This window comes from Bos taurus, chromosome 6, assembly GCF_002263795.3.
Source record: "Bos taurus isolate L1 Dominette 01449 registration number 42190680 breed Hereford chromosome 6, ARS-UCD2.0, whole genome shotgun sequence".
In the NCBI taxonomy this organism is placed as follows: Eukaryota; Metazoa; Chordata; class Mammalia; order Artiodactyla; family Bovidae; genus Bos; species Bos taurus.
In genome coordinates, this window is record NC_037333.1 from 15,610,539 (window position 1) to 15,629,596 (window position 19,058).

At 40.4% G+C, this 19,058-nt stretch overlaps 1 protein-coding gene across 1 annotated transcript in view; it reads left to right on the forward strand.

Annotated features, from left to right (window-relative positions):
• The first annotated feature begins 3,882 nt into the window (after positions 1-3,882).
• Positions 3,883-19,058, forward strand: part of CFI (complement factor I) — a 50,318-nt gene continuing 35,142 nt past the window's right edge. Inside the window, 3 exon segments of the mRNA NM_001038096.1 lie at positions 3,883-3,987; positions 11,534-11,581; positions 17,657-17,716. Of these exon segments, the coding sequence (NP_001033185.1) occupies positions 3,931-3,987; positions 11,534-11,581; positions 17,657-17,716 (165 nt within the window). The 5' untranslated portion in view covers positions 3,883-3,930.

Consider the following 19,058-nt stretch of genomic DNA (forward strand, 5'->3'; position numbering starts at 1 on the left):
TGGTTTATTTACTATTGCTTGTGTCTTTATTAGTTCCTTTGTACCACTTTGATTCTTTTTCATTATTTTTAAATAGTATCCTGAGTTATATGCTTAGTTCACTTTTCAGTGCTTTTTTGTTATAAAATGTTTAATATAATTTGGATATATAAATGTCTTTTTGTTTTCTTCTATTCTTTCTAAGCTTAGAAATTCCACCCCTGCTAGGGTTTCATATTTGTTTCAATCAAATTTCTTTTAGAGATAAGAACCTTGATTCTAGTTTCAGCAATATTATAAAGTATATCAATAAGAATGTTTTCAGGAAAACTGAAACCACTGTAAGTATTTTAAGCAGAAAAGAATATCAGAAACAGTTTGCATTCACATGGGATGAACAACAGTATACATTTATAATTTTCTAATAAGTCTTATCTTCCAACTTCTGCCATAAGAAAGTCTGAAGAGATCTGGGTATCATTGAGATTTCTTATAGAACATTAAATTGTTTTATTACACTGATGGCTTTACCTTAATCAGAGCAGATAAGCAAGAGGTGGCCAGCATGCTGAATGCCTTGATAAGACATACATGCTCCAGAGAGCAGGTGACAAGTGGCACACGAGTAAAATTATGAGAAAACAGAGCTCAGATTGCTTCCAAGACATCTAAAGTAAAAGACAAATTATTTTGTCTTGTATTTCATTTCACAAAGAAGGAAGCATAAAATTTAGTCAGTCTTTTTGGAGATATTCCTTTTGGGAATATTTGATTTGGGGGCAAATATTTCACACTGAAGAATGCTTTGGTTCCCAGAGCAGGAGAGAGTTCTGCGGTGGTTATCCAGAAGACCCTGTGGTTTTGGAGGTATCACAGATGGGAAAAAACAGCGCAGAGTGTTTGAGGAAGACCCAGTGGAAGAACAGCACCCTCAAGTTCTGCAGCAAGGCCATGGCGTGTGCAGCAGAGAATTATTCTTTTTGAGAAACAACCTAAACCTGTACTGAACACTGGTAAATGTGGAATGACTGAGAGGTCGCTGTGTGAGAAATGCGCACTACAAGCAGGGTCCTGACAGACCCATGAAGTACAAGGTTGAACAGGCCGAGCAAAAACATGAAGATGAACCTGTCACATCTGGAACAAAGAGCACAGAGGAGCAAAGGGCACAAGCAAAGTACTTGAGCAGGTGGCCCAGATTTCTCTCTTTTCCCCCTAAATCCAAACTGTTGCACCCGTGTCCCTCAGCCCACACCTGTGGCTCTGTGGGAACCCTGGTATGAGCAGCTGAAGGAGGAGAGAAACGTTTGAGTTTGCTTCACAGATGGGTTGGCTCTGTATGTAGGTACAACCTGAAAGTGGCAGCTGAATGACAGCCATGCTTGGTAATTGTCTGAAACACAGTGGTGGAAGAAAGTCCTCCCAGTGGGCAGAGCTTCAGCTTGTACACATGGCTGTCCACTTTGCGTGGGGAAAAAGAGGCCTAAGGTTAGACTGGATATGGAATCACAGGCAGTAGTAATTGCCTGATGGTCTTTTTCCCTATAATGAAAGATATTCAAAGATTAAGAACAAGAAGGTCTAAGTAGAAAACTTGTGGACGTATCTATAGGAGTGGGAATGAAGTATAAAAATCTTTGTAATGCATGTTAACACCACCAGAGAACATCCACTAAAGAAAAGTAATCAATCATCAACAAAATGACTCAGCTAATTGATATCCACCAGTCTCAGTCATCAAGCACCTCAGTACTAGCACAGCAGGCACAAGGATAAAATGGCTATGGTGACAGAGATGGCCAGTAACATCACAGGCCCTGAAGGTTTCTTTGGCTACTGCCACCAACAAATGTCCAATCTGACAGCAACAGAGACCAATGCTGAGCCCCCAAGATGGCACAGCTCATCAAGGATACCAGCTAGCCACTCGGTGGTAAATTGATCATTCAGTTGTTTCACTCTTAAAAAGGCCAGAGGTACATCCTCACAGGAATAGACAGAAATAAACAGACATAAAGTCAGGTACCTTTCCTACCTGCAGGGCCACAGGGTCATGAGTCAAAGGATTACAGAGTATTTAATCCTCCAACAAGGGATCCCATGTAACATCCTACTAGATAGGGTAACCCACTTTCTAACAAAGGAGATGTGAGCTTGGAGCTCTGGCCAAGCAATTCACTGGTCATACCATATAACTGCACTACTGTGAAGCTGACTGCCTTACGGAGCATTGGCGTAGCCTGCTGAAGGCCGAACTGAGGTGCCACTTAAGACAATACTCTGAGGACTGGGTGCTGTCCTCCAAGAAGCAGTATATGCATTGAATCGAAGGACCGTCATGCCGCACTGTGTCTGCAACAGAGAGAAGACACAGGTCTGCGACCCAAGAAGCAGAAGCAGAAATGGCCACACTTGCCATCACTTCTGATGACCAACTGGAAGCTATGTGCTTCCTGTCCCCACACTTTGCACTCTGAGGTCTGTTTCTCAAAGAAAACACACCGTTGCCCTGGGGCACAACAAGAATCCCAGTGAACTATATGCTCTGCCTTCTGCCTGGTGCACATTGAGCTACCTGGGGAGAGGAGGGGTCACCATCTTGATAGGAGTAACCTATCACTTCAGAGGAAGTCTGCTGTTACACAGCCAGGGTAGGGAGAAATGTGTGGGGAACCGTATGAGCTACTCAGGTATCTCTTGTGACAGTAGAGGGATAGGAACAGCAGCCATGGTTTGAGAAGGGAATGGTTTTCAGGGGCTCAGGCCACTCCAGGAAGAGGTTGAGGGTCATGCCACCAGGTAAGCCACTGAGGCCAGCAGAGGGGGAGACTCAGGGTGAAGGGAATCTAGAATGGACAGGAAGGAGGCAGAGGATGAGGATTAACTGCAGCCCCAAGATCAACCGCAAGGCCAGGGGCTACAGTTCCTTCCCCCACCCCAACCCCCTGCAACTTCCCTCTCCTAAATTATCTCTCAGGAAGAGGCCCACTGCAATTTTGAAGGAGCCACACTTAAAACATACATAGAAAGTAGACCTCAAAGGTGCAAATGGTAGACTCTGAAAGACCAGGAGATGAGTTTCCCAGATCCCCCTTTCAAGGAAGGTCTGGCTGTCTGGCTGTGAAGAGTGTGGTCAGCAGACACTTCTGTCTGACAGCAGCTGAAGACCCACTCACCCAAGGGCGTGCATTTCCTGGGCAACTGTCACCAGGTCACGTCACTGAGAAAGGCAGGCAGGACCCAGCCATTTCTGCATGACCCAGGGCCCCTGTGACTGGCCGCTATCACTCCAGAGCCTCCCCCTGCCAAGCTGGCCAAGACTTTGTTGAACCCACATTGCAGTTTGCTTTCTCTTTCTGTTCATTCCTGCTTCTCCTCCTTTCCTTTCCCAGGAGCTGATTCCTGACAAGTATCTCCCACCCCAAACTCTGTCTCACATCTGCTTCAGGAGAATCGAACTGTGACAGCATTTCTGCTGAGACAAAAAGAACTTATCACAGGACAACCCATGATTGATAAAGGAAGCATTTTGGTGAGGATTTTTAGTGTTCAGCATAGCATTCAATACGATGGACGTTTTACTCCTTACCATTTCCTAGTCTTCGTCCTTAAAGAAAAATATGATTCTGTGTTTACCAAAGCATAAGAAATTTCTTTCAGTGGTGCCTGCCTACTGTAGCAAACAGAACAAGGCATTGTTCAGTATTGAGGTGGGGCATCAGTTTTCTCTGCGGGAAAACAGTCCCTCAGCTATTTGCTGAGGTCTTTTTGGTTTCATTTACGGTAAAACTCTGGATTTTTGCCAAATTCTCCACAAGTTCAAAAGTACAAAGCTCTTTAGGAGGCCTGCTCTTTTTAAATATTTTTTCAGAGGTTAAAAATTAAATTTCAAAGAATACCTGGGGTGCAGAGGAGTCCACAGTAGAGACACAGACCCTGATTGTCTCCAACATGAAGCTTGGTCATGTCATCCTCTTACTTTTGTGCTTCTACTTAAGTTTTTGTGAGGTAAGCAATTCAATATTTATACAAACTTTTAAGTAGATAGTTCAAATATTGTAAAAATACAGAAAAAAATCTCAAGGATATTATTTTGACTTAAAGATTACATAGTTCACTTGCCAACGATGACAGTATTTAGTCAGTAACCAAGATTTTATGTTATATCTTGATGAAAGAGCTTGAAGAAATTGCTTTTTTCATATGCTAATATCTGTGCATAGAGATTGGACTGAATGAAAATTTTACTAATAGATCTATGATTTATAGTAATTATTAAATCAGTAAACATTTATTAAGCCCTATCTATGTGCAAGGTATAGAGATGGGCAAGACTGATCCTTCCTTCAACAGCCTTTTGTACACTTGTAGAAAGATGATACAAATATACCAATGAGGAAATAAGAAGCATAATTTGAAAAATATTTGAAAACATGAGAAGGAACTGTTATAAGACATATATATTTAATTGCCAAAAAATGGCACAAATATCATCATCTGCCAAGGGACTTTAATGAGAGGAAAAGTCCCTTCCTGCTCAGAGATTGGGAAGGGTTTATGGGCCAAGTGGGGTTTGAGCTATGGGGTCGCACAGAGTCGGACACGACTGAAGCGACTTAGCAGCAGCAGCATAATTCTGGATTAGATCTGATCAGTGGAGAGAAAGAGGAAATGATTTTCAGCCTGAAAAACAGCAAGTGGTATGGCCAGAAAGACAGCAAAGCACTGGGCTCCTCTCCATGAATAAACCCACTTGATCAGGGTAGAGACTTTGTAGGCAACTCAAGGAGTTAAAGCCAAAACAACAGATCATAGCCAGTCTGGAAGGTAGCCTGTTAAGGTTAGAAATGTTTAAGACATATTAGAGACTTGCTAATGATTTGCCTACTTTTGTGATCAAAAAGTTTTGAAATAATTCCAAAAATTGTTTTGTTTTTAAGTCCGTTTATAGCAGAAAATGTTTAAAGAGAACTACCTAAGATATCAGAATTAAATACTTAAGTTTCTTATAAGTTCTAAACTATATATGCAATGTTTAGAGTATAAACCAAATGGAAATAAAGTAAGTGCTTGTTGATTAAAATAGATTAAATTATTGCACATCCAAAAATAACTATCACATTAAAATGATGCTTTTATATTTATTGAAATTAAAAAATGCCTCACTAAAATCTTATTTTTGTTAAGAAAAATACACACACACATACATACACAAATATATTAATAAATGCTTATATAAATGGCAGTTTAAAAGTTCATGGGGAGTGTATATTAAACAGATAACAGTATCTCTGAGTAATGGGATTACTCATGATTTTTATGTTTTATATATTTGCAAATTTTCAGAGTTAAAAAATTTTGTCTTATTCATTCTTCATTTTTCTTTTTTAAATACCAAATAAATGTGTGTTGCATTATAACAAGAAAATTTTGTTTTCTGAAAAAAAGGATATTTCAGCCACATTTTGGGTTCCTGGAACAAAAGCAGAATAAAAAAGAAAACTGAAAATAGTTTTCACTTCCACAAAGGAAAAGAGCCTCTTTCTTTTACTGAACAATCATCCAATCATAAAATTGTCTTCATTCCTTTAAGAAGCAGCATTTTGAAATCACAACTTCATAAAATATTATTATTTCTTTATAAAAGGAAGTGGAATGATTTTTTATGGCACCTGCTGAGAAATAATCATTTTTAAATAGAGCTTACCATAGAGATAGGGGCTTCCCTGGTGGCTCAGCAGTAAAGAATCCACCTGCCAATGCAGGAGACCTGAGTTCTTCCCTGGGTCGGGAAGATCCCCTGGAAAAGGCAATGGCAACCCACTCCAGTATTCTTGCCTGGAGAATCCCATGGACAGAGGAGCCTGGTGGGCTACAGTCCATGGGGTCACAAAGAATCAGACCTGATTTAGCGGCTGAAGAGCAACAACCATAGAGACAACATAAATATGTTCTAAGTTTTAAAATGTGTCTACATTTTCAACATGAAATAAAATATGTACAGCTGGGAGAAAGTTTTGTATTGTAAAAGCTGGGAGCAGATTTCCTTCTAGGGGATAAAAAGCCCCACCCCCTTTTTATATCAAAACATTTCGATGGACTGATTTGAAAGTGGATTATGTCAATGATGGGATGGGCTGGCAGTGAAGTTGTTCTGAACAGTGAGATGAGAATCCTGGTTTTACTGAACCTACCCAGACAGAGAGGTAAGGGGACTTAGGAAAGGGTGGGAAAGAAACTCAGAGTGCAGAGGGAGTGGCTGCTGTGTCAGTAACAAAGGGGTGGTAAGGAACAGGAATTCCTTACCTGGAATTCCCCAGGCAAAAATTCTGGAGTACCTAGCCATTCCCTTTGCCACAGGATCTTCCCAACCTAAGGATCAAACCGTCTCCTGCATTGCAGGCAGTTCCTTTACCATCAGAGCCACCAGGGAAGTCCCAGTAATGAATAGGGAAGCCAAATGTTTTAGTCAATATGGTTAAATACTGTGGTATACTTGGCTGTGACATAATCCCTGACCAAAGCTTTTTTTTTTAACCCTAAAAGCATATTATAAAATTCGGTTTATATGGGTAGTATTTTGGAAGGAAAGAACTGGGGTAATGGTCAACAGAGTGATGAGATCTGGAAAGAGAATATGCACAGAGGCAATACACAGTGTAGAGAGTGACGTCAGCTAGCAAGGCAGAGTAGGCAAATCCAAACACTTGTCCACAAAAAAAAACTAGAAAAGTCAAGCAAGTGTTCAAAACCAACTTTGTCAGAACTCCTGTTATCAAAGTCCCACAGTACCCAAGTGAATGCTGAATGAAGGAAAAAGGCAACTTAAAAATGGCAGGAAAACTGCAGTATTTCTACTTGCCCTTACCCCACCCAGATACCAACTCAGTGGCAGTCTTGAAGATAGCAATCCAGATTCCCAGTGTGGAACTCTAGTCCCCAGTTCTAAATGGAGCAGAGCAGACTTTATTTAAAAAGAAATTGTGTTTGTCTGTTCTAACCTATCCAGGGGCTACTTGAAAGACTGAAGCAATAAATTTGTCTTTTTTTCATCTAACCTGGAACTCAGAGTGGAAAGGCAGCAGGCATTCCTCAAAAACATCATAAAGGCAAGCAAATAAACAATCTACCTCCACCTGAGACAAAACAGTTGAGGCCTACAATAGAGTGCAGAAGCTTGGAAGGAAAAGTTAGAGTTTCAGCTGGAAATTAGGGCATTCAAAAGCCCCTGTGTATCCTGAGGAATTTAGAAAGCAACACACATGCCCAGGCAAGAAGCCCAGAAAACACCTAAGAAGACCCTAAGCCTAGACCTCCAGGCTCAGTGCAAATGTGAAGTAAAAGCTAAGACAGAATTTTCAAAACTCTGGTTAAGTACTGAGCACTGAAGTGCCCCAGCACAGAGGCAATTTGCAAGCTCGGAAGAGGTTTTTTTGTTGTTCTCAATTTCAAGGATTCCTTATTCTTTTCTTTCCTTCTTTCCTTTCTTTCATTTCCTTCTTCCTTCCTTTCTCTTTTTTCCCCTCCCTGTCCATTTCCCTTTCTTTTCCTCTCTCTCTGGTTGCTTGTGTTGAAGGAAATCTTTGTCTAAATCCTAGCTAAATGCAAGGTAAAGAAACCAAGACTTCAGAAACCACACATGACAGAAAAAAAAAAAAAAACCTTTATAGAAACAGTTTTGAAAAATTAATAAATAGCTATAGTCTACAGGAATCAAGGAAAGCAAACCCTGAGAAGAAGAAAGAATTTGATTTCAAAAATTACAACATTATAATATTAAAAATATCCAGTCTCCAACAAAGAATATGAAGCATGCAATGAAACAAGAAAATATGGCCCATTCACAGGAGAAATTATTTCTGAGGAAGAACAGACTTTGAACTCACCAGACAAAGACTTTAAGTCAAACATCTTAAATATATTCAAATAACCAAAAAAAAAAAAAAAACGAGGAGGATGTAGGAACAAATAGAGAATATCCATGAAAGATAGAAACTTAAGGAATTAGACTGAAAAGTATAACAAAGAATTCACTAGAGGGTTTTAATAGCAGATTTGAGCAGGCAGAGGAGTAAGTGAAGCTGAAGATTGGTCAATTAAATTATCTGAGGAGCAGAAAGAAGAATAAAAAGAGAAACCATCAGTATACACACAATTGGAATCTCAGAAGGAGAAGAGAGAGTCGGAGAATATTTGAAGAATTAATAACCAAAAACTTCTGAAATTTGATAAAAGATAATGAACCTAGAATGTCCCTGGTGATCCAGTGGCTAAGAATCCGCCTGGCAATGCAGGGGACACGGGTTCCATCCCTGGTCTGGGAAGATTCCACATGCCATGGGGCAGCTAAGCCCGTGCACCACAACTGCTGGGCACATGCACTCTGGAGCCTGTGCTTCGCAACAAGCAAAGCCACTGCAGTGAGAAGCACCACAGCTAGGGAGGAGGCTCCACTTGCAGCACCTAGAGAGGGCCTATATGCAGCAGTGAAGACCCAGTACAGCCACAAAGTAGTTAATTAATTAAAAAAGGAAAAAAAAAAAGAAATGTGTTCAACCTCAGTAATTGGGGGAAAATGCAGATAAAACTATTCTCTGATGACATTTTTATATAGCTAATTGACAAAGATAAAAATGTTTAATGTTTTCTGTGGTTAAGAAGATGGAAAATAGGCCCTGTCATATATTGATGACCCCTGGAGAAGGGATAGGCTACCCACTCCAATATTCTGGCCTGGAGAATACAATGGACTGTGTAGTCCATGGGGTTGGAGAAATATCAATAACCACAGATACGCAGAAACACCACCCTTATGACAGAAAGCTAAGAAGAACTAAAGAGCCTCTTGATGAAAGAGGAGAGTGAAAATGTGGCTTAAAACTCAACATTCAAAAAACTGGGATCATGGCATCCAGTCCCATCGCTTCATGGTAAATAGATGGGGAAACAATGGAAACAGTGACAGACTTTATTTTCTTGGGCTCCGAAATCACTGCAGATAGTGACTGCAGCCATGAAATTAAAAGACACTTGCTCCTTGGAAAAAAAGCTATGACCAACCTAGACAGTATATTAAAAAGCAGAGACATGACTTTGCCTCTCTATGATGGACAAAGGTCCATCTAGTCAAAGCTATGGTTTTTCCAGTAGTCATGTATGGATGTGAGAGTTGGACCATAAAGAAAGCCGAGTGCCAAAGAACTGATAATTTTGAACTGTGTGTTGGAGAAGACCCTTGAGAGTCCCTTGGACTGCAAGGAGATCCAACCAGTCAATCCTAAAAGAAATCAGTCTGAATATTTGTTGGAAGGACTGATGCTGAAGCTGAAACTGTTTCAACAAACCTGAAACTCGAATACTTGGTCACTTGATGCAAAGAAATGACTCATTGGAAAAGATCCTATTGCTGGAAAAGATTGAAGGCAGGAGGAGAAGGGGACATCAGAGGATGAGATGATTGGATGGCATCACCAACTCGATGTACATGTCTTTGAGCAAGCTCCAGGAGTTGGTGAGAACGGGGAAGCCTGACGTGCTGCAGTTCATGAGGTTGCAAAGAGTTGGACATGACTGAGCGACTGAACTGAACTGATATATTGATGATAAGAGTTCAAATTTGAGCAATTTCTAGAGAGAGAAGGGCTTCTCAGGTGGCTCAGTGGTAAAGAATCTACCTGCCAATTCAGGAGACCCAGGTTCATCCCTGGGTGGAGAAGATCTCCTGTAGTAGGAAATGACAACTCACTCCAGTATTCTTGCCTGGAAATTTTCATGAACAGAGGAGCTTGGCGGGCTTCAGTCCATGGGGTCACAAGAGTTTGCAACTGAGCATGCACACTGGAGAGAGAAATTAGCCAATGTCTTTCTAAACTAAAACTGCTCATTTCTTTGATTCAGCAGTGTTACTCCCAGGTAAGTACTGACAAATATACTTAGCATATGGGGGAAATAATGTGTATTATACGAGGAGATTTATACAACACTTTATAATAACAGAACATTGGAAACAATCTAAATTCCCTTTGTTGGCTACTGGTTGTAAATTATACTGGTGTTGGGGGTGCAGAATTAGTAAAGTATGGGTTCACATATACAGTGATGATCTCTGGAAAGGTTCACTGCTGCTGCTGCTGCTGCTGCTAAGTCACGTCAGTCGTGTCTGACTCTGCGACCCCATAGATGGCAGCCCACCAGGCTCCCCTGTCCCTGGGATTCTCCAGGCAAGAACACTGGAGTGGGTTGCCATTTCCTTCTCCAATGCATGAAAGTGAAAAGTGAAAGTGAAGTCGCTCAGTCGTGTTCGACTCTTAGCGACCCCATGGACTGCAGCCCACCCCGCTCCTCCATCCATGGGATTTTCCAGGCATGAGTATTGGAGTGGCGTGCCATTGCCTTCTCCGGAAAGGTTCACTAGGAACTATTAAGTGGTTGACTCTGCAGTAGTGCTTGAGGGAGTGAAGGGATAACAGGAGAGAAATATAATTTTTACAGGCACCCTTTTGAACATGTTTGTAATATTTCTATGTGTTTTCTATTTTAAAAAATATCAATTAAAAATGAAAAAATTTTTCATCCATTTTACATTCATTATAACAAAACAAGACCAAGAAACTACACCATTGTTTTGTTTTGTTTTGCACTCTCTGAGGCAAAAGTGATGGAAATGACCCTGAAATAAAATTGGAGGGAAAAATTGCTAGTGAAGACCACGATGAGAAGGAACTGAGGCCGCATAGGGCCTAAAACTCTTTCAGTGGAAATGTTCTGATATGACTGTTAACTTTCAGGATATGAGCTGTTTATTCACTTCTGGAAGAAAGACAAAAGTTTATATTGCTTACTCTTTTTGAAACTTTTCCATCTTATTCCTCAGTGTTTTCCAGGGAAATCCTGATTGTACCTGTTGGCCATCCTGATCCAATCATCACAAAATCTCAGTGGCATGTAACCTGATTTAGTTTACTCGCCTACAGGTTAGCTGGAGATCATCTCATCTAAGGTGGGCTCAGCTGGAGTGATTCTTCGTTGCTGGCCTGATCATCTTCTTCCTGTAGCTATGGCAGAGAAGCAGAAGGACAGACCCAGTTGCACAAGTACCCTCCAAGCATCTCTTATGTCACATATGCTGACTTCCTGTTGTCCAAAGCAAGTCACTGGCCAGGCCCAGAATCTAGAAGTAGGAAAACGTACCTCCCCTCTCCGGAGGAAAAGAGAACAGCAAGGATAGGATAAAGAGCAGTAGAACTGGGGCCATAAGCAGTCTACCACAGTCAGCGTCACATTAGCGTCTGTGTAGGATCTTCAGTGTTTATTTGTGCCGTCCCATGTATTTTGCACTTGCTGTTCACAGCAGCTCTGTGAGGATATTCTTTTTATTTTCCACATTTCACAGAAGAAGAAACAACCATCAAGGTAAAGTCATTTACCAAAAATCACACAGCTAGTTAGCAGTAGAGGGGAATTTTCGACGTTTTTACAGCAAAAAGCAGGACGGAAAATGGTGGACTTTTGCTCTACTTGGTCATAATTGATCATTTTTTTCTTTTGTTTATAGGATAATTTTAGAAAACGAGGAAAGTCAAAGGCAGTGAAGAAATCAGAGGTAAAGCTATATGGCTGTATACCAGGGTGGGATAGTAGATTGTTGTTGTGTTTTTTTTTTTTCTTGTTTGTTGTCTAATAACCAACTGTCCATCTAAAATGGCTTCACTGGGAAATTCCCTGGAGGTCAAGTGCTTAGGCCTTTCACCATGCTTTCACTGCCAAGGGTGCAGGATCAATCCCTGGTCGAGGAACTAAGATCCCACAATCCACGTGCCATGGCTAACAAAAAAGCTAACCTGTACTCCTGCCTAGAATAAAAAGATAAAGTTTACAGCAGGATAATTATTACAGCATCACAAATACCAAAGAAATGATCCCCCCTAAAAAAAAAAGAAACAGCAGCTAAGGGAATTGAGTCATGTTTTAGAGATAACTAGGCTATAGTAGTAATCACTAAAAATTTTTGTGCATGTTCCCCAAGTATATGTGAATATATTTATTTATAAATAATATATACTCTACTGTATAAATATACTTTAAAAAATAAAATTTTAAAAACAAGTACTTTAATAATAATCTTACTGTTAATCTTTAATGAAATATCATCATCAAATACACTATTTTTAAATTTTTTCATTTGATTTTAATATTAGTTGGAAAAGATACCTTACAAAGAGCTGCTGCTGCTGCTGCTGCTAAGTCAACACACACAATAAACACAGGGAAAGTTTCAATGATAATATTCTATGGAAACCTATATTTCAATTAGTCTCTTTAATATTATTGATTGGGGGAAGGTTGGCTTCTTTTCATATCTGATTAGCTTTCTATTTGATTCACGTGGATTGTGGGATCTTGAACCCCATGGTGTGGCTAATGAACAGCTTCTGCTGTAGCTGAAAGTGTAGACTCTGCCATTTTCTTGTTTATTGATGTTGTATTTTGGCATTATTGTCAATCTGGTATCACTTCACTACATGCATCTCTAAATCACTTGTCCATCTGTTAAGATTATTTCAGCTAAAACTAGATGATATAGTCTATAATGTCCCATAATCAAGCACATGAATATGATTCTCCATCCTAACAGAGAAACCTTCTCTTGACCCCATGTTGTTGTTTAGTCACTCAGTCATGTCCAACTCTTTGCAACCCCATGGACTGCAGCACGCCAGACTTCCCTGACCTTCACCATCTCCTGGGGCTTGCCCAAACTCACGTCCATTGAGTTGATGATGCCATCCAACCATCTCATTCTCTGTCATCCCTTTCTCTTCCTGCCTTCAATCTTTCCCAGCATCAGGGTCTTTTCTTATGAGTCAGCTCTTCACATCAGGTGGTCAAAGTATTGGAGCTTCAGCTTCAACATCAGTTCTTCCAATGAATATTTGGGACTGATTTCTTTAGGATTGACTGGTTTGATCTCCTTGCAGTCCAAGGGACTCTCAAGAGTCTTCTCCAACTCTCACATCCATGCGTGACTACTGGAAAAACTATAGCTTTGACAAGACGGACTTTTGTTGGCATAGTAACGTCTCTGCTTTTTAATATGCTGTCTAGGTTTATCATAGGTTTTCTTCCAAAGAGCATGTCTCCTTTAACTTCATTGTTGCAGTCACTATCTGCAGTGATTTTGGAGCCCAAGAAAATAGTCTGTCACTGTTTCCATTGTTTCCCCATCTATTTGCCATAAAGTGATTAGATCAGATGCCATGATATTAGTTTTCTGAATGCTGAATTTTAAGGCCAGCTTTTTCACTCTCTTCTTCTACCTTCATTAAGAGGCTCTTAGTTCCTCTTCACTTTCTGCCGTAGGGTGGTATCATCTGCATATCTGAGGTTATTGATACTTCTCCTGGTGACCTTGATTCCAGCTTGTGCTTCATCCAGCCTGGCATTTCACATGATGTTCTCTGCACATAAGTTAAATAAGCAGGGTGACAATATACACCCTTGACGTACTCCTTTCCCGATTTTGAACTAGTCCGTTGTTCCATGTCCAGTTCTAACTGTTGCTTCTTGACCTGCACACAGGTTTCACAGGAGTCAGGTAAGGTGGTCTGGTGTTCCCATCTCTTTAAGAATTTTCCAGTTTGCTGTGATCCACAGAGTCAAAGGCTTTAGTGTAGTCAATAATGCCCTCCAATTATTACCCCATTTCTCTGTGCTTCTTGACATCTAATCTTCAAAAAAGTTGCTATGCTCAATTTCTCTTTCTATTATTTCTTGGGGCTTCCCAACCCAGTCTGGCTTGAGTTCCCACATTCTACCAAAATAACCTTTGTCAAGATCCCCATCTTACTGGAGGAGTATCACACAACTGCTAATCATCCCTTCCTTCTCTCTGCCTCTGTGTCACCATTTTCTGTTTATTTGTCTTTTACTTCACTGGCCACGTCTTCTTATCTCCTTTACCAATTCTTCATTATCTGCCTACCCTCTCAACATCATTTGCTCACATCCTCCAGTGGATAAGCCAAAATCTTTCCAGTAGCCAACAAGGTCCTATGTGATCAATCACACATCCCTCCAATTCTCTGGCCTCATCTCCTCCTGTTCTCCCTTCAGCCATTCACAGCCCTCCAGCCACACCAGCGTCCTGGTCCAAGAGCACATCACATATACTTCTACCCCTCAACTTTTGCTCTGGCTGTTTCCTCTGACTGTGACACTTCACCCCTAGATATCTGCATGGCTTACTCACTCACCTTCAGGCATCTGCTCCCAGGACTTTTCCTCAAAGTCTTCCTTGACAACCCTATATGCAAAAATAGCAATCCTGCCCCTCACTCTCCACAATCTCTCTCTTTCTCTTACTGTGTGTTTGTGTTTGTCTCCTTATGTCATACTACATATTTATTCTTTTTTAAAAAAAATATTTATTTATTTGTCTGCACCGGGTCTTATTTGTAATCTTTAATTGTGACATGTGGGATGTCATGCATGTCCTGGGACTGAACCTGGGCCCCCTGCATTGGAAACACAAAGTCTTAGCCACTGGATCACCAGGGAGGTCCCTATGTTTATTCTTTATTTACTTTTTGCACTTGTGTCCCCAGGACCCAGAGCAGTGCCCAGCATATAGTAGGCTCTCAATAAATAGTGAGTGAATATGCTGTGAAGAGCCAATCCATATTCAAATATTAGAAAAGGTTCATTTCTGTCTTTCTACTTTTTCAATAAAACATACCAAGTTATTTCACCCTCTGGGTTATCTTCACATCCCCGGCGTTTATGTAATCCACTTTGAAAATTATTGCACAATAGGAGTGGCTCTCCATCCTTGGGGAGTGTAAGAATCTTTATGGAGCTTGTTTACAGTACAGATTCAAGGTCTCCCCTCAGAAATTCTAACTCAGGAGGTCAAATGCTTGGGTCCAAGAATCTGCATTTGCACAATTACACACCTCACGTGAGTGAGGCAGACAGTCCTAGGCTACAACTGGGAGTAATTTCCATGTATTTGGTACTCTTCTTTTTCAGCTTTAAATTCCAGACTCAATAACAATGGGGAAAAGGCTTCTTTAGCATACTCCATCAGCTCACACATAGCTTACACACAGAATGATTCAGTTTGTCCCAATCTCCCTAGACAAGTGGTTCTCAAGGTTTGGGATTATAAAGACTATTTCTAGATGGCTATCTGTATCAGTCAGTTTTGGCTACACTCCAATAAGAACCAATCCTCAAATCTTAGTGGCTTGACATAAGAAAAGTTAATTTTTTCTCATGCAAAGACTGTGGGTCTGGGTAACTCTCCAGTGAACACATCCTCCATGTGTTGGGCCAACCTTCTGAGCTGGTTTGATTCTATGGTGCCTCTGAAACACATGCTCCCCTGATCACCATAGCAGAGCAGAAGTAAGTAGCATTGTTGAGCACTGGAAATTAAATGTTTCTACCTGAAACCAATACATGTTACTTCAGCTTACATTTCTGTGGGCAAAGCAAGTCACCACCACATCCAGCCACAAGAAGGAAATGCAGCCTCACCATTTGCTTGGAAATAAGAGTTACATGAGATTTTAGTAAATAGTATTATGTTTACCACAAAAACAAATCCTAAGAAAATACTTAGATCCACCACTCTACCTTTCACCATCAACTATAGGCAGAATAGTAGCTGTAGTTTTAGTATCCGTTATTGTAGGAAGGAAGGAAGTTACACAATCAATATAATTTCAGTGATGATTTAAATAATTTTGCTTCTTATTAATTTTAACAGCTTCCACACCCATTGGAAAGATAAACACACATGAATGTATGAGGAATAGTTTATATTCTGTCTACAGCAAAGACTGGTGTAAAAATGCATGTACAAACCCCTTTAATAATGTCCTCTAAGATCATCAGCCTACTGCTTAGACATTGAGGCTCCATGGGCAACTGTGACTTACCCAGTCCCTTTAGAGTTAAAACTTTTTGCCATCAGGTTTTACACAGTGAATAAGAAAGCCTTACTTTTACTGTTTTCCACCATCACAAATAATTTTCTAACTTTCCTTTGATTATTGCCGTTGTCAGCAGCCACAGTGTTGGTATTTGCCATTACCATCAATCTTAAATTTTAAATGGTAATATTATCATAAAATTGATTCCACTTACAATAAGAAATTTTAGAAATAGAAAACTGCCTAATTCCAAAGGCAATCTTCTCCCCCATGCTCTGCTTATACCTTCTCCCATCCCATCCTCAACCTTATTCTAACAATTTTGCCCTTTCTCTCTTAAAGCTCCCATCTTTCCCATTCCATTGGATTACTGACCTTACCCTTTACTCATGATGAAATCTCACCTAACAACAAAAATCTCTCTTTACTGTGTCCCTTTATGATACTATCTTTCCATTTTTTTCCCCTTCAAAGCCTAACCTTAATGCTTTCTATACTGAAAGCATGATGACCTTCTTTTTCATTTAGCTGTTTTTTACTAAATTAATTCTATATACAATTACAAAGGCAAATAATACCACAGGGCTTAAAATCATGGTGATATTAAAATATTTAATAATTTATTTAACAATTGGTTGGGCTTAGATGGACTTCCCTGGTGGCTCAGATGGTAAAGAATCTGCCTGCAATGTAGGAGACCCAGGTTCAATCCCTGGGTCAGGAAGATCCTCTGGAGAAAGGAATAACAACCCACTGTAGTATTCTTGCCTGGAGAATCCCGTGGACAGAGGAGCCTGGAAGGCTACAGTCCTTGGGGTCAAAGGGTCACAAAGGGACATGACCGAGCGACTACCACAGATACACATAACATTAAACACCTCTCTCACACACACCTCCTCACCCTTGACTCTCTCTAACTAGAGACAACTTTCAAACATTTGTTGTTTCTTCTGCTGTTTATATGAGATTCCTTAAAAACATATTCATACAGCCATTCTTTTAACTAATCCTTTGGTTCTTTTAGCCACTCCATCTTCTTCAGAAGTAGTAGGGCCCCAGTTCCTAAGCTTTTCTGGGGTCCTCTGGGGGTTTATTTGCTTTATTCTTATGGACTTCCCTCATTAGGTTTGGGTTTCATTGCTCTGTCGTGTGCTAAACCTATTACCACCTGCCCATCTGCTTTCTGGCTTCCAACCTTTCAATAATATCCCAAGTCTATAACCCTCTCCCCCATTCTCCTTGGCCTTATTGATTATGCCTTTTTTTGAAATTATATTACTCTCATTTTAATGAAACTTGGAGAGGAGGCAGAAGTTTCTGTAAAGTCTGTGTTCAATCTCCCATGTCTGAGTACAGGACCAATCAACAGAGTTAGCCCGTGCTTCTGTTCCCATTTCTTCACTGCCCATTCTGGCCTCAGCTCACCAAGGTCTAGTCTCTGCCTCTGACATTCAGCTAAAACTTCTGCCTCAAGGATCCCAGTCATCTTTGTTCATCAAATTCAGTGGCCTTTTTTTCAGCTTCCTCTTCTGAAGCTCTCTGCAAAATTAGACACATGAGCAACATCTCTCTGGCTGAAGAGCAAAATATCTTCTGCTTATTCCACATCTTCAGCTACTAAAAAGGGGAAAATTCTCCTCAGAGTGTGTGTGTGTGTGGTTTTTTTTTTTTTGGTTTGTTTTTGGGGGTCTTTTTGGTTGTTTGTGTGTTTTGTTTTTCACTGTTCATTCGATGCATTCCAGGCTCACCATGCCCCTGAAGCAAGTCTGAGCAAGGAGACAGAAGCTTCATCTGAAGTGAAGGTCAGAGTCTATATAATTACTTGCTGTTATGTTGTTGTAGCCACACATTCCGGGAAACAAACTCACTTGGAAGGACAATGCAGATAGTAGAGTGCAGTTTATTACACCGGCAGGCCCAAGGCAGAGTCTCCTCTTAGCCAAGGACCCCAACCAGTTTTTGTGAAGACCTTATATACCCTGCGATTCATGGGGTCGCAAAGAGTTGGACACGACTGAGCGAATGATCTGATCTGATCTGATGTGATCTATATACCCTATGTCCCCAAACCCACCTCCCCACATTCCCTGAAACTAGTCTGAACAAAGGAAAAGAAAGATACAATCAAAGTTAACCCATGATTCATAGGCCTCAAGCCTAGGTAGTTAACAGTGGACAATTATCAATAGGCCTGTGGTCATATTCCAATAAGCATAATAGAATTTATGATTCTATTCAGTTACACAGATAATTAGGGTATTCTTTTAGGCCCCGAGAGTCTAGGTACAAGCCCTGGGGCTCTTCCATGGGGTGGGGGGTGGTGGGGGGGTTCTGGTTTTCCAGTTGGTATGTCACTTCCACAGATACTGGACATAAATAACTCAAAGTCCACAGTCCAGCCCGAGATTGAGTCCTGCTCTCAAGATGGAGCCTGTTCTGTCTGTTTCCTCCTTCAATATGTGACTCTTCATGAGACCAAGTGTCTTTTAATTTTTTGTTTTTGCTCTAAGAATGACTGAAAAGTCGATGACACTTGTCCAAGTTTCAGTCTAAAACTCAGGGGAAAATGACACCTCAGAAAGGGATAAATTTTGGGAAAAAAGAAAAATTTTCACCCAATTAAAATATTGATTTTTCAATAGAAAGGTGATTGTCCCTAAAAGGGTGACTGTCCTAGCTGTCAGGGCACTTAAATTTTATCAGTGGAAGGTACAGGAGCTAAATAATTACAAAGTTCAACTCTAATAAGTGCTACCAAAAAAGGTACATGGAACCATGGAAAGTATTAAGTAGTAGATTTTATTCTAAACCAGTGTATCAAAAATTGGTGTATTTAATGATAAATTTGTCAAATTTCCTGGTTATTTGATAAAGTTTACTAAAAATCACATCAGATAGAATGACTTTTGCAAAATTTTATGTGGTCTTTAAGTGACTGATTTTTTTCTTCATCATAGCCCTTAAAGATTGTTTAACTTGTTTCTGCCCACTGAGCAAGAGTACAGGTTGGGGAGGGGTGGGGACTCTTATGGCCCGAGGCTGGGGAGACCAGATAAAAGTACACCCATCCTTCAAAGGGATACCTGGAGCACACAGAGAGAGAGAGAGCATTAACTTTCCACAACTGGCTTTTGACCCAATTGA